The sequence below is a fragment of the Pseudochaenichthys georgianus genome, chromosome 1 (assembly GCF_902827115.2).
Source record: "Pseudochaenichthys georgianus chromosome 1, fPseGeo1.2, whole genome shotgun sequence".
Classification (NCBI taxonomy): domain Eukaryota; kingdom Metazoa; phylum Chordata; class Actinopteri; order Perciformes; family Channichthyidae; genus Pseudochaenichthys; species Pseudochaenichthys georgianus.
The window spans coordinates 14,468,818-14,494,308 of NC_047503.1; the positions used below are offsets into that span (position 1 = coordinate 14,468,818).

The 25,491-nt window shown below is 40.0% G+C and overlaps 2 protein-coding genes across 3 annotated transcripts; both read left to right on the plus strand.

Moving 5' to 3' along the window:
* The first annotated feature begins 971 nt into the window (after window positions 1-971).
* On the plus strand, window positions 972-8,495 carry LOC117452325 (target of Myb1 membrane trafficking protein-like). Its single transcript, XM_034090882.2, has 7 exons — window positions 972-1,010; window positions 4,807-4,891; window positions 5,185-5,263; window positions 5,502-5,651; window positions 7,642-7,776; window positions 7,857-8,006; window positions 8,457-8,495. The coding sequence occupies exons 2-7, from the start codon at window positions 4,854-4,856 to the stop codon at window positions 8,493-8,495; spliced, it is 591 nt and encodes a 196-aa protein (XP_033946773.2). The 5' UTR covers window positions 972-1,010; window positions 4,807-4,853.
* A 2,360-nt stretch (window positions 8,496-10,855) lies between these two features.
* On the plus strand, window positions 10,856-25,432 carry LOC117453449 (target of Myb1 membrane trafficking protein-like). 2 transcript variants are annotated; one of them, XM_034092268.2, is made up of 15 exons: window positions 10,856-11,053; window positions 14,861-14,945; window positions 15,240-15,318; window positions 15,557-15,706; window positions 17,697-17,831; window positions 17,912-18,061; window positions 20,505-20,621; window positions 21,069-21,202; window positions 21,766-21,808; window positions 21,886-22,021; window positions 22,716-22,782; window positions 23,375-23,450; window positions 23,586-23,639; window positions 24,288-24,327; window positions 24,422-25,432. In XM_034092268.2, the coding sequence occupies exons 1-15, from the start codon at window positions 10,981-10,983 to the stop codon at window positions 24,562-24,564; spliced, it is 1,482 nt and encodes a 493-aa protein (XP_033948159.1). In that variant the 5' UTR covers window positions 10,856-10,980; the 3' UTR covers window positions 24,565-25,432. The 2 variants fall into 2 exon arrangements, with proteins under 2 accessions (XP_033948159.1, XP_033948161.1); XM_034092270.2 differs by having other exon boundaries at window positions 21,889-22,021.
* The last annotated feature ends 59 nt before the right edge of the window (window positions 25,433-25,491 follow it).

Here is a 25,491-nt window from a genome sequence, read left to right on the forward strand (position 1 = left end):
CACTAGACCAGATTAACCTAAACATTGTATAGGCCATGTGTGGAGTACATTCGAGAGACGAACTGTTCTCAGTCAATAGGGGTCACAAACCATAAGTCAGTTGTTTGTGACATACATAACTTTCTTTTCTTGTAAGCACCTGTTCAATATATGTTGCAAGATAAAAAAATAAAAAAAATACTGTAAAAAAAATCAGAATCAAATGTTCATTCAGGTCTTTCACTGTACACTAGGTGGTGCTGCTGACATAAAAGTTTCTAGTTGACTTATGGTCTCAGATGTTGGTTTTGGAAAGGTAGGCTCACAGCACATTTTGTATGCACGACTTTAGTATTTAGTATATTTTAATCTATAAATAATGTAAAATATCTCAAAATTCCATCCACCACTCCCAATAGTAAAGAGTAATGTGTCTGCATTAACAGTAGGCCTATGTCGATTATTTTAGTTATTCTATAATGTATTCTCTTTAATACTGTGTATAATACTGGACACTCCTTTAGTTCTACCAATACTGACTGGTTGAAAAGGCCTACTTGCACTGAGATCAAACAGCTATCTCACAGGCTGCTGTGTTTTATTTTATTTTATTGTAGTAAAACTTGCAACACCGCAAATAAAGCGTCTTTATTTTAATATAATCAAGTTACGTCCATTGTTAACAATGCGATGAAAATCAGCGGCTGTGTTCTGTGTTGTTGTCTGCTGCTTCCTGACTGTGTGTGTGTGGTGTGTGTGTGTGTGTGTGTGTGTGTGTGTGTGTGTGTGTGGTGTGTGTGTTTGTGTGTTTTTGTGTTTTCACGTGACCACCACTCAGAGAGCCCGTGCGCCTCTGAAGCAGCAGCGGACTCTGGAAGCAAAGGAAACACAGCAGTTTGAGCTCAGTAGCTGCCGAATAACTTTCACACAGTTGGAGTGGTCGCTGCTCATTGTTCCAAATATGTTTCACTCGGGGAGAAATTGAGTTTTCATAGGAAACCCCTTTTCGACGCCTGTTGGTCAGAGAATCGGTAAGTAGCTGCTGTTTATGAACTTTATGCTAGGAGTTGTTCACCTTTACATTCAATTTTGGATTATTTAATTTATACAACCAGTTACATGCTTCAAGATTTGCCACGCTCATAGGCATGGAAAACAACTTTATGACACTTGTAATGCTTGTCTACTTTTATAAAATGTTCAAAATGAAGTCCGAATTTGACAGAAACATCAAACGATGTCTTTAAAGCCAATGACGCGTCAGAGGCGGGACTTACTTGCCTCGATCTTTCATATGATTTGTTGCAGAAGTTAAGTGACAACACATCTAGCGAATCAATGACGCCAAATGTGTTTTCTCTCACTTCCTCAATCCCTGATGTGTTCTACAAAAATACAGTTTTCACACCTTGTGTACAAGTTTCACTATACTCTCAGCAAGCGTATTATGTCATGGTACACATCTTAATGCAACATGTTGCTTGTTTTGCTTGAAATGTAAAGCCAACACAGACAGCCTGCAGAGTAATCAGGACAGTTATGAGTGGTGAGAAAAGGTTACACACCCATCTCAAGCCTCTCTTCCTCTTATCTCATCCACTCACTTTCCCCAAACATGAATGTCAGAGAGGCTCCAGCAGCTACTTCTGAGGCGGAGAGAACAGAAGCAGCTGACAGTCACATGAAGTGGGAGCGGGAAAGGAGAGATGGAGGGAGGGAGGGAGGGAGTAAATGGGATGAGAAAGGCAGTGAGGGTTTGGAAATGTAGGGGGGTGTTGGTGGAAAGGAATTAAGGAGATTTAGAGATTTATGAGGAGCCAGTGAGGGGTGGAGGAGTGCAAAGAAAGCCGGCTTTGATTGCAAATAGTATGGACAGAAATACACTGAACAAAAATATAAACGCAACACTTTTGTTTTTGCTCCCATTTTTCATGAGATGAACTCAAAGATCTAAAACATTTTCTATATATACAAAAAACATTTCTCTCAAATATTGTTCACAAATCTGAAAAAATCTGTGATAATGAGCACTTCTCCTTTGCCGAGAAATCCATCCCACCTCACAGGTGTGGCATATCAAGATGCTGATTAGACAGCATGATTATTGCACAGGTGTGCCTTAGGCTGGCCACAATAAAAGGCCACTCTGAAACGTGCAGTTTTGCTTTATTGGGGGGGATCTGGGGAGGTCCGAAAACCAGTCAGTATCTGGTGTGAGGGGTAGGGTAGGGTAGGGTAATGTTGTGAATCGAGTGGCCCATCGTGGTGGTGGGGTTATGGTATGGGCAGGCGTATGTAATGGACGACGAACACAGGCCACTCGATTCACAACATTACCCTCACGGCCCGTCTACACTACAGCGTCGACAGCGTCGAAAGCTCCAAGTTGCTCCAAGCTGCCCATTCACTTTCAATGGGGTGACGTCACGTAGCCGCGCTTTTTCGCCGAACTGAATTGTGGGTAGCAGAGCGAGGCGTCTCAGGCGACCCAGGCGACCAGAAGTTGAACATTGTTCAACTTCTGGTCGCCTGGACGCCGGAGTAGCCAGCGCCAGCCAATCAAATCCCGTTTCCCAAAATCTGACAGCTGAAGCGCTAGCCAATCAAACCGCGTCTAAGCTGGGAGAGATATCCCGCCGTTCATTTCTATATTTCAAAAAAAGTCGGAGGAGAAACTAACTATCGCCGTAGAGAATCACCCGGTTTTGTATGACCAGACCCTCTTCACCTACCGGGATACAAACCGGAGGAACCAGGCATGGAGGGAGGTGGCAGAGACAGTGGGGGAAACTGGTAGGTTTTCGCCTGTTTGGGGAGTTTATAGATATATTGCTCGCATAAAATCCCCGGGGGTTTTTGCTTTGTATGTCGGGGGCGGGAGATTCATGTGATTGGTTGTTGGCCGTGTTGCTTGAATAAAATCCCCAAGCTCCAGACACGCCCAGCTCCAAGCTATTTTTGGAGCTGTAGTGTGGACGCTCCGTCACCCTAACCCTCACACCAGATACTGACTGGTTTTCGGACCCCCCCAGACCCCCCCAATAAAGCAAAAAAGCACCTTTCAGAGTGGCCTTTTATTGTGGCCAGCCTAAGGCACACCTGTGCAATAATCATGCTGTCTAATCAGCATCTTGATATGCCACACCTGTGAGTAGGGATGGATTATCTCGGCAAATGAGAAGTGCTCACTATCACAGATTTCTTCAGAAATGTGAACAATATTTGAGAGAAATGGTTATTTTGTGTATATAGAAAATGTTTTAGATCTTTGAGTTCATCTCATGAAAAATGGGAGCAAAAACAAAAGTGTTGCGTTTATATTTTTGTTCAGTGTAATGTGAAAGCTAAAAACTTAGCTGATCAATATAGTTACAATTAAAAAAAACACAATAACCTTGGCTGTCTTCTCATGAGATATGTTTTGTTTGTTTGCCTATGCTCATAATGGTTTAAAGTGCCTTTTGGATAGCTGATGACAAATATTTTCACCAATTACTCAGAATTGTTATATGAAAATGTCGCTTGTTTGATCATACTGTCGGTAAAAAGAAAATGTCAACACAGTTCCCAAAATCTGATTTGATTAAATTGCAATTTTACACTTGAAGATTGTGGTTTACACACAGTGTTACTCAGCCTTCCTCAGAAACTGTTGTATAATGTCTTATGTGGCTCTGGAGGGAGCTCTATAACGTCAGAGGACATGATGATTTCCTCACAACAGCCTGCTTTGTAGCCTATGAATAATGGATCCAACAACTATGTGTAATATGAAAGGTTTCTCTTGTTCTGATGACACAAAGAGAATTATCACCAGACTCTTCAGTTCCCTTTAGCTCTACACACCGTTTTAGCATCTTTCAGCTCATTGTTTTTTTTTTCTGGTGCAAAACTTTACAATTTTGGTTCACACACGCTGCTTCCAGAGCCTTGTTTTTCACCACAGCAGGCAGCTGTTTGGAGCGAAAAAGCTGTAAAGTTGTAGCTGCTCAGCAACAAACGGCAGACACACACAGACGGCAAATATACAAATCAACATGATAAAGCATTTAGCAGCTAAACAGTTTATTTGTGGGTTTTGGACCACCCTGAACTTCATTAAGGGGCTACATTTGGTTGTAGAATGAGAATAAAACATCTTAAACCTTGATCCTTGAGTATTGTATTAACATTGGTTTGATCGCTAGAAACACAACTCCAAAAAAGGAGTTAAGGACTGCACTCCATATCTGTTGGATGATTAAACAGGAAACTGTTTTCTAAAATGTTAACTCAACAACTTTAAAAGGTTGATTTTGTTTACAGCTTGTAGTGCCAAAAACGGACCAAAAAGTTCCAGTTGATTTGAGTGTGGATGTTTTTTAAGATTGTAATGTTTATTGTGTGTTGTCACATAGATTTCATTTTCGATTTAAAAAAGATATGCATTTTATTTCACTAATGCTTTCAGAGCTCCTCTTTAGACTCCTTACTTTAAGAGGTAGACATAGAGATGATCATATGGTGATCTTCTTTCCTGTATGAATATAACAATTAAAGGCAGCATATCTTAATATTGTATGGCATTTTGATTTTTTGATGTTGTTTTTCTTCCAAAAGCAACAAACAAAAAAACAAAAACCAACTTTTTACACCAATTGAAACATTTCCCCCAGACTGATATCTGAAATACATACAGAACCGATTGTAATGACCTGTGTGACTTCTTATTTTCTGGCAAACATCTTAATATCAGAGGAAAGTCTTCTGATTATTATGATATTTTTCTAATCCTTTAGCAATATGACTCTACTAATGCCCCTTCACCTGTTCCCTGTGTGTTGACAGAGCGAGCGACCAGCGTTTGTCTGCAGTCGGAGGACTGGGGGATCAATATGGAGATCTGTGACATCATCAACGAGACGGACGAGGGGTAGGGTGCTCACACAAGTCACATGGTTTCATTATGTGGTGCATATTGCCCGACCTTTCTCTACTGTATGTAGGTCTCCTAGTTTGAATATCACTGTTTCACTTCCTATGGTTTTGTTGCTGACTTATATAGTAAAAAAACAAACAAATTAAATTGACTTTATTTCCAGCTCTCTCTTCTTATAGAGATGAGTCACAAACAAATTAATACACAGTTTTCTTCTGCAATAGCAACTTGCTTCGACTTATTTAATTATTTTCTTATCTATAAATATCTGATGTTGTTTTTCTCAGGCCCAAAGATGCAGTCAAAGCTATCAAGAAGAGAATCGTAGGAAACAAGAACTTCAGAGAGATCATGTTGGCCCTTACTGTGAGTATCTGTAGGGGATTCCATGTCAATGTGCAATCATTTGTTCATGAGGATTATAGGTTGTGAGAGTATCATTTTAAACAAAAATAATGTGAAAGGATGATAAAAGAAGGAAGGGTGTCTGCTTAAAGAAGTTGCTAAATCAATATTGAAGTCTTAGTGTACACATTGAGGCAATGTGAGAAAACGCTTCATTTTGGACTTGACTTTTTTTTCATATTGAACTGTATCACTGCAGGTTCTCGAGGCCTGTGTGAAGAACTGCGGCCAGCGCTTCCACATTCTTGTGTCGTCACAGGAGTTTATTGAAGGAGTTTTGGTGCGATCCATTCTTCCCAAATATAACCCCCCCACTGCCCTGCATGACCGTGTGCTGAGCCTCATACAGGTATGTATGCAGATGCTTCTATAGAGGGAAAGATGATATAAACTGTCTGCACAAGAGCTGTAACTGATGATTATTTCCCATATTGATTATATATTGACATCTATTTGTTGTGTCTATAAAATGGCAATATAACGAAAAAAATACAAAACCATTTTTTATATTCTCTGAAATTGTAGGGGTAAATGGAAGGGGAAAAAGCTACTATGTTATAGTGAGAAAAACATATATTTTCTGAGATTAAAAAGTCTTACATTTTTAAAGGAAAAATGTATTATTGCAATGTCATGTTCAGTACTGTTTCACCTCTTCATTAACGGTTGCATGGGGAATTCCCTGTTTACTGCTGGCGTCTTTGGTGTGATCAGATTAAAAACAAGTAAAGCAATGTGTTCCTTTGAAAAAAGGGGGGTGAGGGTTCGTAAATGTGAGTTTCTTCCAGTGGCGTAACAAGGTTGTGATTGGCCCCGGTGCAAATATTGTTTTGGGCCTCCCCCCCCCCCCATCGCCCCAAACATAAGTGCACGCTGATGCGCTCACACACACACGGACATACACAACCACTCAGAAGCGCCACATGTATAGGCTATCAACAACAACCTGCCCTGGCCTCAGACCACCACAGCCTGACAACGGCACAGCGAACTAAGAAGAGGATTAAACCTGTTTCCTTGATGTTTCTCTCTGGGGAATGGGCCGGTAGGCCTACATAGACCAGTTGCTATAATATAGCTTTTGATCTTGGCCTTGGGGGCCTCAATAGCGCCATAGAGTCCCCTATCGGTTGGGGCCCTTGGGGGAACTGTTGGACCACTGCCGGGCACAGCCAAATCCAGCCTCTCCTCCTGGCTGGCTGGAGAAGAAGGTTGCACAGCCACGGCCACGGATACAGCTTCACTTGTGGAGCTAGATGGCATTGATGGTGCTGAGCTATCGTTAGCCTCTGGCTGCCGCTGCACGTCAACATTGCTAACGTTAGCGCTCAATTTCGAGGACGATGTATAACAAAAAAAACATCTAATTTTGTCAGTTTAGCTGTTACATCTCCTGATGATTGATTGATTGATTGATTGATATTACATTTTTTATAATGCTGCCGAACTTGCTGCTGCTAGCTACAGTACAGGTTGATTAAACGGTTCGTTCGTCACGCGAGGTATCACATGACATGAAAGGGAGCAAGGTCATTGGATAGACAAATTACAAATTAATTTAGGTTGCTTGGTTACTTTGAAGACTGCGTGAACCGGTCAATGCCATTGGGGCCCCAAAAAACAATATTAAAAAAAGAATATAAAAAAATTATATATACTTTTTTTTTTTTTTTGCATGCGTTGCACCGGCTGCACCGTCGATAGTTACGCCACTGGTTTCTTCTTCTAAATTAGAACTTAAATCTCTTTATGTGTTCTTATAGAAATAATAATACCTACTTCCCCCAGCTTTGTCATTTGTCAGGTAGTTTTTTTACCTTCAATGGCCCTAATACACTTTCTTCAAATAACTGTTTTGTCTGACCAGTTGTTCTAAACTCAAAGCTATTAATATCATAGAACATTAGTAAATCAGCAAACCATTTTAGCTTTTGTCTGCAATAGCATTTTATTTAGTTGGAAATCTTTTTTGTTTTGCGTTTTTAAGTTGTTTGTCCTCACTTGTACTGTGAGATATTTCAGTGGTATGTGTTGAAACCACACACGCTGACTATATTATGGCTACAGACTTATAGTGTTATCTTTTTATTGTTTTTTGTGATTTAACTACCTTCACACTTTCCTATCTTACTTCGCCAAGGCCAGTTGTGTGAGACCGGCAGGAATGATCAAATTAGATACAGTTGGGCTTGTTAATACTGAAGGAGCATTCAATTTCTGTTGTTTTATTCTTCTTTTCCCATATAATCTTTGTTTTGGCCAGTATACGGTGTTTTTGAACAGTGATTCAACAGTCAGACATTCTCATTCTTTCTTCATGTTTTTCCTCATCTCTTCAGTCGTGGGCGGATGCGTTTCGAAGCTCTCCCTCCCTGGCAGGGGTGGTGTACGTATATGACGACCTGAGGAGACGCGGTCTGGAGTTCCCCATGACAGATCTGGATGCTCTGTCCCCCATACACACTCCCAATAGGGTGAGACGGTCGGCAAAGTGAAAATAACACCCACAATGCATCTACAGATATCTGTCTTTACACTGGTTCTTTATCTTCAGAGTACCCCAGAAAATGAGACTCCTGAAACAGCCCCCGTTGCCGCTCCCACACCTCAGTCAGAACCACAAACAGCTTCCAGTGTCCCCCCTCAGAGTACTTCCCCCCCGGACCAGAGGGGTGAGGAGCCGGGCTCCCTCTCTGCACAACAGGTACAACTACATTTAAAAAAACAAAAAACCTGTCAGTCAATGTTTGCATGGAACAGGTCAATAATACAATGACTGACTGATTTCAGACTCATTCAATTAAGGGATATCTGATCCAGATTCATTTGTTTTCGCTTTGACATTCAAGAATCGATTTATTTTCAGTGTCTAAAATCCTTGGAAGATGCAATGTGATTTAGTGTTGCAAAAATCCTGAAAAGGGGCAATTATATTTAGAAATAATATAATAAACAATATGCTAAAAAAATAAAAAGTTACATAATTTTCAAAAATACATAAAAAAAAAACGGCATATATATATTGATTTAGTGGCCAGGTATAAATGACACAGTTATTAATGGCATATATATTGCACATATAGCACATATTGCACAAAGTTGGTTTGTATTTAGCAGTAAGGGGTGTTATAGTCTTTGTTGTGGTTGTGTGTAGGAGGGTCTTACTAGGGGCAGTGCTGGTTGTAAAGTCTGACCGCTGCAGGAAGGAAGGACCTGCGGTTTCAAGAGGGTTTCATCCCTCCATATTCTTCTTAAAGCTTTTTTCTTATTCAAAAGAAGACCTTAACCTAAGTACTCTTTAATGTTTAAATTAAGCCTTATTAGGTTTGTCTGTTTTGCACATCCTCCTATTAATATCTAATAATAAAATAAGACAATTCAATAACGTGCTTTAACCACCAGGTGTCCCCTTTCTATCAGCTGTGCACCGTTATGGTGTAAATACAGCCTATCTACCAATTGGATCAAATATAAAAGTCAGCCGAATTAGTGTTGATACTGCAAGGAGACGTATTGTGTGAAAAGAAATGTAAGATGTTGTTTAATTGCTTATATATTTATGATCCACCGTCACATCTTCAGTTTTGGCGGCAGTTCTCCTGTTTGTCTAGAAGTCTTCTCAGCAGGGCTCTATAAATAGAGAATGAGGCAGATATGTAATATTTAATGCAGCCAAACCGTGTATTACAATGCCGTTATGTGATGACTTTCAAAGAGAAAAGCAAGCACACTCGGAATAAAGTATTATTGTATTTTTAAAAAACGTTTTCAGATTTCACATCACATAAACACCAAATCCCAGCAAATCATCGAGCTGAGGATCTTGCCTACGTCTGTTTCCGGTTTCGTTTATGACCGATGTATTTTGTATACACACATTCCTTCACATTTACATTTTAATTTGCATTAAAGTATTTCGTGAGGCCTTCTAACATGTTTTTAAATATAACTACGGTTGTAGTTGAAGAGTTTGTAAATTAACATGAACCGAAGCTGTTGCCTGGCAACTCAATCGCACAACGTCACGTCTGTTAATTCCACATTCACACACACGGATTAACATCGATTTAATACATTAATGTAGCCTTTGTTTCTGCTAAAAGAGGTGTCGACCAGCTGGGGCAACAAGAAAATCGGCGTAATCGAGTGTGACTATTACAAAATAAATCATTACATCGGAGTAACATTTGGTTGGTATTTCCGGTTATTTCTCCACTGGTTAACATGGGTTAACAATACCGTGTAACTGTCACGTTTGAAATCGTGACATCTTCACGTCTCCCAGCATGGTAAATCGTCACATGTTCACGTTCTGCCGTGATACCGGGTTGGTTTATAGTGTGTTTAAAATGCTGCACACACATTATTGCATGACTTACAACAATTTAAAAGTCATCATATAATACCATACATAATTAGATAAACCATCTACATGCAGTGTCCATTTAAAAAAAAAATCAAGCACTTTTACTTGTATAACTTTAAAACACACATGTCTTGTTTCATGTCAATCTCCATCCTTCTGTCCTCTCTTTCCTGTCATCTCTCTATTGTCTTCCTATAGCTAAAGGCATAACATTTCCCCCAAAAAATTATAATAAATGTTGATGTGAGTCCTGTTTCCTTGAACAATCACTTGCAGAATATTGTTGCAGAAAAACAGCTCTGTTTGTTATCACAAGTAATGATTAGAAACTGTTTCTTCTTGGCATGTACTTGTAGACTCAGACACTAGACCAGATTAACCTAAACATTGTATAGGCCATGTGTGGAGTACATTCGAGAGACGAACTGTTCTCAGTCAATAGGGGTCACAAACCATAAGTCAGTTGTTTGTGACATACAATAACTTTCTTTTCTGTAAGCACCTGTTCAATATATGTTGCAAGATAAAAAAATAAAAAAAATACTGTAAAAAAAATCAGAATCAAATGTTCATTCAGGTCTTTCACTGTACACTAGGTGGTGCTGCTGACATAAAAGTTTCTAGTTGACTTATGGTCTCAGATGTTGGTTTTGGAAAGGTAGGCTCACAGCACATTTTGTATGCACGACTTTAGTATTTAGTATATTTTAATACTATAAATAATGTAAAATATCTCAAAAGTATTCCACCACTCCCAATAGTAAAGATGTAATGTGTCTGCATTAACAGTAGGCCTATGTCGATTATTTTAGTTATTCTATAATGTATTCTCTTTAATACTTGTGTATAATACTTGGACACTCCTTTAGTTCTACCAATACTGACTGGTTGAAAAGGCCTACTTGCACTGAGATCAAACAGCTATCTCACAGGCTGCTGTGTTTTATTTTATTTTATATTGTAGTAAAACTTGCAACCGCAAATAAAGCGTCTTTATTTTTAATATAATCAAGTTACGTCCATTGTTAACAATGCGATGAAATCAGCGGCTGTGTTCTGTGTTGTTGTCTGCTGCTTCCTGACTGTGTGTGTGTGTGTGTGTGTGTGTGTGTGTGTGTGTGTGTGTGTGTGTGTGTGTGTGTGTGTGTGTGTGTGTGTGTTTTTGTGTTTTCACGTGACCACCACTCAGAGAGCCCGTGCGCCTCTGAAGCAGCAGCGGACTCTGGAAGCAAAGGAAACACAGCAGTTTGAGCTCAGTAGCTGCCGAATAACTTTCACACAGTTGGAGTGGTCGCTGCTCATTGTTCCAAATATGTTTTCACTCGGGGAGAAAATTGAGTTTTTCATAGGAAACCCCTTTTCGACGCCTGTTGGTCAGAGAATCGGTAAGTAGCTGCTGTTTATGAACTTTATGCTAGGAGTTGTTCACCTTTACATTCAATTTTGGATTATTTAATTTATACAACCAGTTACATGCTTCAAGATTTGCCACGCTCATAGGCATGGAAAACAACTTTATGACACTTGTAATGCTTGTCTACTTTTATAAAATGTTCAAAATGAAGTCCGAATTTGACAGAAACATCAAACGATGTCTTTAAAGCCAATGACGCGTCAGAGGCGGGACTTACTTGCCTCGATCTTTCATATGATTTGTTGCAGAAGTTAAGTGACAACACATCTAGCGAATCAATGACGCCAAATGTGTTTTCTCTCACTTCCTCAATCCCTGATGTGTTCTACAAAAATACAGTTTCACACCTTGTGTACAAGTTTCACTTATACTCTCAGCAAGCGTATTATGTCATGGTACACATCCTTTAATGCAACATGTTGCTTGTTTTGCTTGAAAATGTAAAGCCAACACAGACAGCCTGCAGAGTAATCAGGACAGTTATGAGTGGTGAGAAAAGGTTACACACCCATCTCAAGCCTCTCTTCCTCTTATCTCATCCACTCACTTTCCCCAAACATGAATGTCAGAGAGGCTCCAGCTACTTCTGAGGCGGATGAGAACAGAAGCAGCTGACAGTCACATGAAGTGGGAGCGAGGAAGGAGAGAGGAGGGAGGGAGGGAGGGAGTAGAATGGGATTGAGAAAGGCAGTGAGGGTTTGGAAATGTAGGGGGGTGTTGGTGGAAAGGAATTAAGGAGATTTAGAGATTTATGAGGAGCCAGTGAGGGGTGGAGGAGTGCAAAGAAAGCCGGCTTTGATTGCAAATAGTATGGACAGAAATACACTGAACAAAAATATAAACGCAACACTTTTGTTTTTGCTCCCATTTTTCATGAGATGAACTCAAAGATCTAAAACATTTTCTATATATACAAAATAACCATTTCTCTCAAATATTGTTCACAAATCTGAAAAAATCTGTGATAATGAGCACTTCTCCTTTGCCGAGATAATCCATCCCACCTCACAGGTGTGGCATATCAAGATGCTGATTAGACAGCATGATTATTGCACAGGTGTGCCTTAGGCTGGCCACAATAAAAGGCCACTCTGAAACGTGCAGTTTTGCTTTATTGGGGGGGATCTGGGGAGGTCCGAAAACCAGTCAGTATCTGGTGTGAGGGGTAGGGGTAGGGGTAGGGTAATGTTGTGAATCGAGTGGCCCATCGTGGTGGTGGGGTTATGGTATGGGCAGGCGTATGTAATGGACGACGAACACAGGCCACTCGATTCACAACATTACCCTCACGGCCCGTCTACACTACAGCGTCGACAGCGTCGAAAGCTCCAAGTTGCTCCAAGCTGCCCATTCACTTTCAATGGGGTGACGTCACGTAGCCGCGCTTTTTCGCCGAACTGAATTGTGGTAGCAGAGCGAGGCGTCTCAGGCGACCCAGGCGACCAGAAGTTGAACATTGTTCAACTTCTGGTCGCCTGGACGCCGGAGTAGCCAGCGCCAGCCAATCAAATCCCGTTTCCCAAAATCTGACAGCTGAAGCGCTAGCCAATCAAACCGCGTCTAAGCTGGGAGAGATATCCCGCCGTTCATTTCTATATTTCAAAAAAAGTCGGAGGAGAAACTAACTATCGCCGTAGAGAATCACCCGGTTTTGTATGACCAGACCCTCTTCACCTACCGGGATACAAACCGGAGGAACCAGGCATGGAGGGAGGTGGCAGAGACAGTGGGGGAAACTGGTAGGTTTTCGCCTGTTTGGGGAGTTTATAGATATATTGCTCGCATAAAATCCCCGGGGGTTTTTGCTTTGTATGTCGGGGGCGGGAGATTCATGTGATTGGTTGTTGGCCGTGTTGCTTGAATAAAATCCCCAAGCTCCAGACACGCCCAGCTCCAAGCTATTTTTGGAGCTGTAGTGTGGACGCTCCGTCACCCTAACCCTCACACCAGATACTGACTGGTTTTCGGACCCCCCCAGACCCCCCCAATAAAGCAAAAAAGCACCTTTCAGAGTGGCCTTTTATTGTGGCCAGCCTAAGGCACACCTGTGCAATAATCATGCTGTCTAATCAGCATCTTGATATGCCACACCTGTGAGTAGGGATGGATTATCTCGGCAAATGAGAAGTGCTCACTATCACAGATTTCTTCAGAAATGTGAACAATATTTGAGAGAAATGGTTATTTTGTGTATATAGAAAATGTTTTAGATCTTTGAGTTCATCTCATGAAAAATGGGAGCAAAAACAAAAGTGTTGCGTTTATATTTTTGTTCAGTGTAATGTGAAAGCTAAAAAACTTAGCTGATCAATATAGTTACAATTAAAAAAAACACAATAACCTTGGCTGTCTTCTCATGAGATATGTTTTGTTTGTTTGCCTATGCTCATAATGGTTTAAAGTGCCTTTTGGATAGCTGATGACAAATATTTTCACCAATTACTCAGAATTGTTATATGATGAAATGTCGCTTGTTTGATCATACTGTCGGTAAAAAGAAAATGTCAACACAGTTCCCAAAATCTGATTTGATTAAATTGCAATTTTACACTTGAAGATTGTGGTTTACACACAGTGTTACTCAGCCTTCCTCAGAAAACTGTTGTATAATGTCTTATGTGGCTCTGGAGGGAGCTCTATAACGTCAGAGGACATGATGATTTCCTCACAACAGCCTGCTTTGTAGCCTATGAATAATGGATCCAACAACTATGTGTAATATGAAAGGTTTCTCTTGTTCTGATGACACAAAGAGAATTATCACCAGACTCTTCAGTTCCCTTTAGCTCTACACACCGTTTTAGCATCTTTCAGCTCATTGTTTTTTTTTTCTGGTGCAAAACTTTACAATTTTGGTTCACACACGCTGCTTCCAGAGCCTTGTTTTTCACCACAGCAGGCAGCTGTTTGGAGCGAAAAAGCTGTAAAGTTGTAGCTGCTCAGCAACAAACGGCAGACACACACAGACGGCAAATATACAAATCAACATGATAAAGCATTTAGCAGCTAAACAGTTTATTTGTGGGGTTTTGGACCACCCTGAACTTCATTAAGGGGCTACATTTGGTTGTAGAATGAGAATAAAACATCTTAAACCTTGATCCTTGAGTATTGTATTAACATTGGTTTGATCGCTAGAAACACAACTCCAAAAAAGGAGTTAAGGACTGCACTCCATATCTGTTGGATGATTAAACAGGAAACTGTTTTCTAAAATGTTAACTCAACAACTTTAAAAGGTTGATTTTGTTTACAGCTTGTAGTGCCAAAAACGGACCAAAAAGTTCCAGTTGATTTGAGTGTGGATGTTTTTTAAGATTGTAATGTTTATTGTGTGTTGTCACATAGATTTCATTTTCGATTTAAAAAAGATATGCATTTTATTTCACTAATGCTTTCAGAGCTCCTCTTTAGACTCCTTACTTTAAGAGGTAGACATAGAGATGATCATATGGTGATCTTCTTTCCTGTATGAATATAACAATTAAAGGCAGCATATCTTAATATTGTATGGCATTTTGATTTTTTGATGTTGTTTTTCTTCCAAAAGCAACAAACAAAAAAACAAAAACCAACTTTTTACACCAATTGAAACATTTCCCCCAGACTGATATCTGAAATACATACAGAACCGATTGTAATGACCTGTGTGACTTCTTATTTTCTGGCAAACATCTTAATATCAGAGGAAAGTCTTCTGATTATTATGATATTTTTCTAATCCTTTAGCAATATGACTCTACTAATGCCCCTTCACCTGTTCCCTGTGTGTTGACAGAGCGAGCGACCAGCGTTTGTCTGCAGTCGGAGGACTGGGGGATCAATATGGAGATCTGTGACATCATCAACGAGACGGACGAGGGGTAGGGTGCTCACACAAGTCACATGGTTTCATTATGTGGTGCATATTGCCCGACCTTTCTCTACTGTATGTAGGTCTCCTAGTTTTGAATATCACTGTTTCACTTCCTATGGTTTTGTTGCTGACTTATATAGTAAAAAAACAAACAAATTAAATTGACTTTATTTCCAGCTCTCTCTTCTTATAGAGATGAGTCACAAACAAATTAATACACAGTTTTCTTCTGCAATAGCAACTTGCTTCGACTTATTTAATTATTTTCTTATCTATAAATATCTGATGTTGTTTTTCTCAGGCCCAAAGATGCAGTCAAAGCTATCAAGAAGAGAATCGTAGGAAACAAGAACTTCAGAGAGATCATGTTGGCCCTTACTGTGAGTATCTGTAGGGGATTCCATGTCAATGTGCAATCATTTGTTCATGAGGATTATAGGTTGTGAGAGTATCATTTTAAACAAAAATAATGTGAAAGGATGATAAAAGAAGGAAGGGTGTCTGCTTAAAGAAGTTGCTAAATCAATATTGAAGTCTTAGTGTACACATTGAGGCAATGTGAGAAAACGCTTCATTTTGGACTTGACTTTTTTTTCATATTGAACTGTATCACTGCAGGTTCTCGAGGCCTGTGTGAAGAACTGCGGCCAGCGCTTCCACATTCTTGTGTCGTCACAGGAGTTTATTGAAGGAGTTTTGGTGCGATCCATTCTTCCCAAATATAACCCCCCCACTGCCCTGCATGACCGTGTGCTGAGCCTCATACAGGTATGTATGCAGATGCTTCTATAGAGGGAAAGATGATATAAACTGTCTGCACAAGAGCTGTAACTGATGATTATTTCCCATATTGATTATATATTGACATCTATTTGTTGTGTCTATAAAATGGCAATATAACGAAAAAAATACAAAACCATTTTTTATATTCTCTGAAATTGTAGGGGTAAATGGAAGGGGAAAAAGCTACTATGTTATAGTGAGAAAAACATATATTTTCTGAGATTAAAAAGTCTTACATTTTTAAAGGAAAAATGTATTATTGCAATGTCATGTTCAGTACTGTTTCACCTCTTCATTAACGGTTGCATGGGGAATTCCCTGTTTACTGCTGGCGTCTTTGGTGTGATCAGATTAAAAACAAGTAAAGCAATGTGTTCCTTTGAAAAAAGGGGGGTGAGGGTTCGTAAATGTGAGTTTCTTCCAGTGGCGTAACAAGGTTGTGATTGGCCCCGGTGCAAATATTGTTTTGGGCCTCCCCCCCCCCCCATCGCCCCAAACATAAGTGCACGCTGATGCGCTCACACACACACGGATATACACAACCACTCAGAAGCGCCACATGTATAGGCTATCAACAACAACCTGCCCTGGCCTCAGACCACCACAGCCTGACAACGGCACAGCGAACTAAGAAGAGGATTAAACCTGTTTCCTTGATGTTTCTCTCTGGGGAATGGGCCGGTAGGCCTACATAGACCAGTTGCTATAATATAGCTTTTGATCTTGGCCTTGGGGGCCTCAATAGCGCCATAGAGTCCCCTATCGGTTGGGGCCCTTGGGGGAACTGTTGGACCACTGCCGGGCACAGCCAAATCCAGCCTCTCCTCCTGGCTGGCTGGAGAAGAAGGTTGCACAGCCACGGCCACGGATACAGCTTCACTTGTGGAGCTAGATGGCATTGATGGTGCTGAGCTATCGTTAGCCTCTGGCTGCCGCTGCACGTCAACATTGCTAACGTTAGCGCTCAATTTCGAGGACGATGTATAACAAAAAAAACATCTAATTTTGTCAGTTTAGCTGTTACATCTCCTGATTGATTGATTGATTGATTGATTGATATTACATTTTTTATAATGCTGCCGAACTTGCTGCTGCTAGCTACAGTACAGGTTGATTAAACGGTTCGTTCGTCACGCGAGGTATCACATGACATGAAAGGGAGCAAGGTCATTGGATAGACAAATTACAAATTAATTTAGGTTGCTTGGTTACTTTGAAGACTGCGTGAACCGGTCAATGCCATTGGGGCCCCAAAAAACAATATTAAAAAAAGAATATAAAAAAATTATATATACTTTTTTTTTTTTTTGCATGCGTTGCACCGGCTGCACCGTCGATAGTTACGCCACTGGTTTCTTCTTCTAAATTAGAACTTAAATCTCTTTATGTGTTCTTATAGAAATAATAATACCTACTTCCCCCAGCTTTGTCATTTGTCAGGTAGTTTTTTTACCTTCAATGGCCCTAATACACTTTCTTCAAATAACTGTTTTGTCTGACCAGTTGTTCTAAACTCAAAGCTATTAATATCATAGAACATTAGTAAATCAGCAAACCATTTTAGCTTTTGTCTGCAATAGCATTTTATTTAGTTGGAAATCTTTTTTGTTTTGCGTTTTTAAGTTGTTTGTCCTCACTTGTACTGTGAGATATTTCAGTGGTATGTGTTGAAACCACACACGCTGACTATATTATGGCTACAGACTTATAGTGTTATCTTTTTATTGTTTTTTGTGATTTAACTACCTTCACACTTTCCTATCTTACTTCGCCAAGGCCAGTTGTGTGAGACCGGCAGGAATGATCAAATTAGATACAGTTGGGCTTGTTAATACTGAAGGAGCATTCAATTTCTGTTGTTTTATTCTTCTTTTCCCATATAATCTTTGTTTTGGCCAGTATACGGTGTTTTTGAACAGTGATTCAACAGTCAGACATTCTCATTCTTTCTTCATGTTTTTCCTCATCTCTTCAGTCGTGGGCGGATGCGTTTCGAAGCTCTCCCTCCCTGGCAGGGGTGGTGTACGTATATGACGACCTGAGGAGACGCGGTCTGGAGTTCCCCATGACAGATCTGGATGCTCTGTCCCCCATACACACTCCCAATAGGGTGAGACGGTCGGCAAAGTGAAAATAACACCCACAATGCATCTACAGATATCTGTCTTTACACTGGTTCTTTATCTTCAGAGTACCCCAGAAAATGAGACTCCTGAAACAGCCCCCGTTGCCGCTCCCACACCTCAGTCAGAACCACAAACAGCTTCCAGTGTCCCCCCTCAGAGTACTTCCCCCCCGGACCAGAGGGGTGAGGAGCCGGGCTCCCTCTCTGCACAACAGGTACAACTACATTTAAAAAAACAAAAAACCTGTCAGTCAATGTTTGCATGGAACAGGTCAATAATACAATGACTGACTGATTTCAGACTCATTCAATTAAGGGATATCTGATCCAGATTCATTTGTTTTCGCTTTGACATTCAAGAATCGATTTATTTTCAGTGTCTAAAATCCTTGGAAGATGCAATGTGATTTAGTGTTGCAAAAATCCTGAAAAGGGGCAATTATATTTAGAAACCTTGGTTCGCTTTGTACAGTGCAGTTATCCCCGCTTTATGATAAAGAAGTTAATGATTCATTTGGAGGCACTATTGTCAATTCCCCTCTTATTACATCTATGTTTGCTTCATTCTTTATGTTCAACTTTTCTGTATGCATAAAAGAAAAAAGGTAATTTAGTAGTTCTTGTAATCACTGATATGTCTTTGTAGGTATGATATGTTGTGCTTATATTCAGCATACTTTCACTTGTATCAGGGGAAGAAACATCACGATATGTGCCCCGCAAGTACTTTGAACACTTGGTCAGAATGTGGAGGGAAAAAAGCAACCTGAAAAAGATAAAAAATAACGAATAAATGGAAAATATACAGAGGAAGAAAATATATTATTAAATATATATATTTCAAATGTATACAAACCATTTTATTTATAGCTCTTTATAGTTCTACATCTTCTTACTGATGTGTTAATCTTTATATATATATATATATATATATACAGTGGGGCAAAAAAGTATTTAGTCAGCCACCAATTGTGCAAGTTCTCCCACTTAAAAAGATGAGAGGCCTGTAATTTTCATCCTAGATACACTTCAACTATGAGAGACAAAATGAGAAGAAAAAAATCCAGAAAATCACATTGTCTGATTTTTAAAGAATTTATTTGCAAATTATGGTGGAAAATAAGTATTTGGTCAATAACAAAAGTTCATCTCAATACTTTGTTATATACCCTTTGTTGGCAATGACAGAGGTCAAACGTTTTCTGTAAGTCTTCACAAGGTTTTCACACACTGTTGCTGGTATTTTGGCCCATTCCTCCATGCAGATCTACTCTAGAGCAGTGATGTTTTGGGGCTGTCGCTGGGCAACACGTACTTTCAACTCCCTCCAAAGATTTTCTATGGGGTTGAGATCTGGAGATTCCAGGACCTTGAAATGCTTCTCATGAAGCCACTCCTTCGTTGCCCGGGCGGTGTGTTTGGGATCATTGTCATGCTGAAAGACCCAGCCATGTTTCATCTTCAATGCCCTTGCTGATGGAAGGAGGTTGTCACTCAAAATCTCACGATACATGGCCCCATTCATTCTTTCCTTTACACGGATCAGTCGTCCTGGTCCCTTTGCAGAAAACCAGCCCCAAAGCATGATGTTTCCACCCCCATGTTTCACAGTAGGTATGGTGTTCTTTGGATGCAACTCAGCATTATTTCTCCTCCAAACACGTCTAGTTGAGTTTTTACCAAAAAGTTCTATTTTGGTTTCATCTGACCATCTGACATTCTCCCAATCCTCTTCTGGATCATCTAAATGCTCTCTAGCCAACTTCAGACGGGCCTGGACATGTACTGGCTTAAGCAGGGGGACACGTCTGGCACTGCAGGATTTGAGTCCCTGGCGGCGTAGTGTGTTACTGATGGTAGCCTTTGTTCCTTTGGTCCCAGCTCTCTGCAGGTCATTGACTAGGTCCCCCCGTGTGGTTCTGGGATTTTTGCTCACCGTTCTTGACCCCATCTTGACCATTTTGACCCCACGGGGTGAGATCTTGCGTGGAGCCCATAGACTGTAGGTGGAGCCCCAGATCGAGGGAAATTATCAGTGGTCTTGTATGTCTTCCATTTTCTAATAATTGCTCCCACAGTTGATTTCTTCACACCAAGCTGCTTACCGATTGCAGATTCAGTCTTCCCAGCCTGGTGCAGGTCTACAATTTCGTTTCTGGTGAACTTTGACAGCTCTTTGGTCTTGGCCATAGTGGAGTTTGTAGGTGACCAAATACTTATTTTACCGAGGAATTTACCAATTAATTCTTTACAAATCCTACAATGTGATTTCCTGGATTCTTTCCCCCCATTCTGTCTCTCATAGTTGAAGTGTACCTAGGATGAAAATTACAGGCCTCTCTCATATTTTTAAGTGGGAGAACTTGCACAATTGGTGCTGACTAAATACTTTTTTGCCCCACTGTATATGTGTATATATATATATATATATATATATCTTTTGACATATGGCACTACTGTGACTCCGTAGAGCAGAGCCATTGTTAATGATGTTAACTATGTGCTGAAAATATAACTAGCATTTCAATGCATTATAGAAGTTCTATGAGTAATACAGCCTTCTTCATATTTAAGCAGTAAACACAATTACAATAGAATAAATGTAACAGTGTTGTGGCTTTTGACTGATGTCTATTATTTGTATATCTTGTAATCCAGGAACAGAAGCTACGAAGTGAGCTGGCACTGGTGAAGGGGAACCTCACTGTGATGTCAGAGATGCTGAATGAGATCTCGCCTGGGCAGTGCAAGCAAGATGACAGAGAGCTGCTACAGGTGTGTGTGTGTGTGTGTGTGTGTGTGTGTGTGTGTGTGTGTGTGTGTGTGTGTGTGTGTGTGTGTGTGTGTGTGTGTGTGTGTGTGTGTGTGTGTGTGTGTGTGTGTGTGTGTGTGTGTGTGTGTGTGTGTGTGTGTGTGTGTGTGTGTGTGTGTGTGTGTGTGTGTGTGTGTGTGTGTGTGTGTGTGTGTGTGTGTGTGTGTGTGTGTGTGTGTGTGTGTGTGTGTGTGTGTGTGTGTGTGTGTGTGTGTGTGTGTGTGTGTGTGTGTGTGTGAGACCTCTGTCGTTCCCTAGTGATACTTGTAAAAGTAGTTGAAGCAGGATGAAGAGAAGTGGGTACATATGATCATTGTATAACTCTTGGACTAGATTTCACGTCTTTAACCGCGACTCCATGTTATTAGTGATGATAATGATTGAGTCTCTCCCCCCCTCCCCCTGAGCAGCAGCTGTACTCGGTGTGTAAGAACATGCAGAGTCGAGTGGTGGAGCTCATCCCCCAGCTGCTGGATGAAGGGTTCATTGGAGAGCTGCTAATGATCAACGATGACCTCAACAACGCCTTCATCCGCTACGAGAGGTTTGTGTTAGCCTTGGATTATATTTATACGTTTTAAGGGTGTATTAAAGATCAATTACAACACGATGAGGAAACAAAAAGTTGGTGATCCATTTGGAAGATGTCTCTCCTGTGTTAATCACTTAGGAATAGGAAAATATTTTGACAGGATAGTCTTTCTAAGTTTCTTACATTTTTTTCAATCTGTCAATTGTTACGTTTTAGCAGGCGATTTCTTTTTCTCAGGATCAACAGGAGTTTTTTTTTTTTTTTTTTATAAAATACTATTTTTTTTTTAATAAGCAAGGCTGAAGTAAACCCTGAATGCTGGTACATCTTAGGCTCTTGTGGGTAGAGGAGAATAAGAAAACATTCACATATATATATATATATATTTATGTTTTAAAGAACTTAAATTACTTCAAGCAAAACCTTTTCTTTCAGCATTCTCAAGTCTGAAAATCAAGGAGAGAATCAATTTAAATCAAAATAAGAGAAACAAAATCACCAGAAATGTCTTCTGAGGGCTTCTGTACTTAATTTATATTCACTGGATTGTAATTGTTTTCTATTTGTATTGTTAGGTTTGACAGACTGAACAAGGCTCAAGTGTCGAATACCCCACAGGTAAGAAGATGTCTCGCTCCTCCTCTTTTGTTTGCCTCTATAACAATACACACAATAAGTCGTATCCTCTCTCGTAGCAGAGCTCTAGCACCACCACTAACCTCCTGGACCTCAGCCCTGAACCCCCCTCTCTCAGCCAACCTGCTGTCATCACAACAACCAGCCAATCAGCAGACAGCGCTCCCGACAATCAACATCAATCAGCCAACCACAGTGAGTAAAAAAACATGTGCCCTCTTTTGTAACCCAAATGCCATACATATGCTGTGGTATGGATCAGGTCATCCTTCTTGGGTTGGCATATTTCTGTTAGAAAACAGGATATTGCAAACATTGCATTATTGCAACAGCATTACTTATGAAAAGGACAACATGAAAAGATACACTGCTGGAGAATATGATGTTCTGAAAGGTTGCAGGATACTATGTCTATGGACACATCATGTTCTCCAACACCAATTATATGCAATATATTATTACAGTTTAATATTCTTACTACTGGCTGCTGCTTGAATACTTTTATACTTTTTTTTAAAACCTTTGCTTCTTTACCTTTATTATGCTGCTACTCACTTGTTTTATGTACTATTTTGATTTGTATTTTATGTGCCCGTTTTATTTATAATATATGTGTGTTTGTTTTTGAAATCTGTATTGTGTTCTTTGCTGTAACTTACTGATATCAACGCTCTGGCTGTGGGACCAATAAAGGATTTCTGATTCATTATCAGAATTATGATAGAATAATGGTCTTACCATGAATAACAAACAATGACATTTTGATGAAAAACAAAGCAAACATAAGTATTTCACAAATGTTTTGGTTTTATTATTTTAAACGTTTGGTTACCAAGATGGACAACATTGCTTTTTTTGTGACCTAATGATTTAACCATGTGTGTTGTAGAAGAGGAGGAGGAGTTTGACATGTTTGCACATACAAGAGGAAGCTCCCTGGCTGACCAGAGGAAAAGGTGAGTGGAGCTCACTGACGACAGAGGACACTTGCTCTCACTACAGATTTTTATTTGCGTGCAATCGTGACTAAAACTACGGAATCAAGTGCCTTTTCACTTGTGGTGACTTTAAAAAGGACGGTTCACCACAAAACAAATCAATACACATTCTTCCTATTACTTACGTAGGGCTATCTATCAATGAGTTATTGTGAGTTGACAGGACTATTTGTACGCCAAACTGGAAGTAAGCTTCTCAAGGGCTCCCTGAACAACACTAGAAAATAGGATCTAAAACAAGCGTTAATTATACACACCGATTATGTTTAGCAGGATAATCTCCACATGGTTGCCAACAAGTGGCTAAATGAGACTACTAAACGTCATAACACCGAACACTAGCCTAATGTTAGCTTTATACTTTTTAACCCTTAACAATTCATTAAAGTTGGGTTTTATATGTAGAGATTATCCTGCTGAACAAAACGTGTGTTTGCCACAAATATTATTGAGATGGAGCCGTTGCGATGCTAGCCTCCGGGTTGGCCCACAAAAACACATCATCACTGCTCCACTCGACAGCCTGCATTACAACACATCCTCTTCCCAGTGTCAGGTATGAGGACCCAGGGGCTGTGGAGGGCCTCGCTGGAGCTCTGGACACCAGGTTGCAGGTCACAGGAGGGGTGTGTATATATACCACGCTACACAGACATGGATCTGAATAAAATATCTCAATTGAAATGAAAGTATATTGCTAATTGTGTAGATTTGGCTAAAACAGTGTCACTTTATCCCTCTCTTGATTATTTTACTTGTAGGTGGCGCCAGAAAAAAACTCCCCGCAGAGTGATGTTGACAGATCTAATGATATGGTAAGAGGAAACATGTCACAGACAGAAGAATGTCAGAAGATATTTCTGCTTTATTTGGGATTTTTTCTTTGTCTCGTTAGTACTTTTAAAAAAAAAAAAATAGGAATTGACTTAGTTTGTCAATACATGTACTTAAAAAAAAATACAAACCCATGTTTTTACATACAGTATAAATAAAACAAGACAAATATATATTTAAAAAAAACACATTTAGAGTTGGATTAAAGCCATTTGCAAGAGAGTGGTTGGTTCACAAACAGGACTAAGATATATGTATTCACTTCTACTGTTGTGTAACAAAAGATTTAAAAATTATAATATAATTATGATTTTTTTTTTTTAAGTTATTCACAAAATTATTTTCACTATTTTAACATTTGGATTCCGTTGTTCAACTTTCTTCAGGCTTTCATTTGGGAATTATTGTCCAAATTGTTAGCTTTTTTCAATGAGGATCAACAGGCACACGCTTTAATGTACCAGAAATTAGAGCAACACTGGTACAAATATAATTTAGCCAAATCAAATTTCTAATCTGTTCTCGACTTTACTAAAGAACACATATATGAGAATAATGGTAATTGAGGGTCAATGTGATGTGGTCTATATGATCTTTACTCTTAATGTGTTATTGTGTTTGTAATGCAGGAAGAACACTCTTCAGTTAGCGAGGGGGTGTCCAGTGAAGGTATGTTTTGAATTTTAGTGTAAAAATTATGTATAATAATTCTTGCTTAATTGAACGTGCACAAACTTACCCTTAACTTAACTGTCCTTACCAGAGTTTGATAAGTTCCTGGAAGATCGAGCCAAGGAATCAGACTACAGCGCCCCGACGATTCGCAGCGTACCCGCCTCCACATCGAGACCTCCTCCACAATCTGCCCGGCAACAGGAAAGATCAGACCAGCTTTTCTCACTTTGAGTGCGAGGACAAAAAAAGAGGCGGGTGGATGTGAAGGTCAACCTAAACGCAACATTTCATTGAAATATAATCACACACATGCTGTGTTAAGTCAGGCTTTCTTAAAAGAGCACACACACACACACACACACACACACACACACACACACACACACACACACACACACACACACACACACACACACACACACACACACACACACACACACACACACACACACACACATACCATGTATGCATCACTTCAGGGGACATTACATTGACTTACATGCATTTCCTAGAGACGTATCCTAACCTTAACCATAACCAACACATGCCTAACCCTAACCCTTACCCTTAACCTAATCCTAAACCTAACCAAGTCTTCACCCTAAAATTAATGATTCCCCTTATGGGGACCTCCAATTTGTCCCCATAAGGGAGGCGAGTCCCCACACGTGACTATGTAAACAGATTTGGGTCCCCACAAGTATAGTAATGCTAGTCCACACACACACACGCGCGTACACACACACACACGCACACGCACACACACACACACACACACACACACACACACACACACACACACACACACACACACACACACACACACACACACACACACACACACACACACACCTATTTCAGACCTGACGCCTACTCAACTAAAAATGCAATATTTCTTAGTTCATGCCTGCTGTTTGCGTCTTAATGTAACTATATGTAACTGTATTTATATGGTGTATTATTATGATGTTGATGGAAAGAAAACTTAAATTAGAAGTGTTTACAGTATATGTTGAATGTATTTGATATTACGCCATGACGTGCCTTTGACAGCTGATTTTCCGTAGATGAGAATAAATGGGGTTATTGTCCGACTAACCTTTAGCATCTGTCCTCTTTCTTTACAAATCCTGAGTGATATGTCATTATCTAAGCTTC

What these genes read in the sequence shown, in the direction of transcription:
- LOC117452325 (XM_034090882.2), top strand. Translation starts at nt 4,854, where the DNA reads ATGGAGATCTGTGACATCATCAACGAGACGGACGAGGG. An exon ending in AGATCATGTTGGCCCTTACT is followed by an intron (nt 5,264 to 5,501) that starts GTGAGTATCTGT and finishes GTATCACTGCAG; the next exon opens with GTTCTCGAGGCCTGTGTGAA. An exon ending in GCTCCCTCTCTGCACAACAG is followed by an intron (nt 8,007 to 8,456) that starts GTACAACTACAT and finishes GGTTGTGTGTAG; the next exon opens with GAGGGTCTTACTAGGGGCAG.
- LOC117453449 (XM_034092268.2), top strand. Translation starts at nt 10,981, where the DNA reads ATGTTTTCACTCGGGGAGAAAATTGAGTTTTTCATAGGAAACCCCTTT. An exon ending in AGATCATGTTGGCCCTTACT is followed by an intron (nt 15,319 to 15,556) that starts GTGAGTATCTGT and finishes GTATCACTGCAG; the next exon opens with GTTCTCGAGGCCTGTGTGAA. An exon ending in CTGGCTGACCAGAGGAAAAG is followed by an intron (nt 22,783 to 23,374) that starts GTGAGTGGAGCT and finishes TCCTCTTCCCAG; the next exon opens with TGTCAGGTATGAGGACCCAG.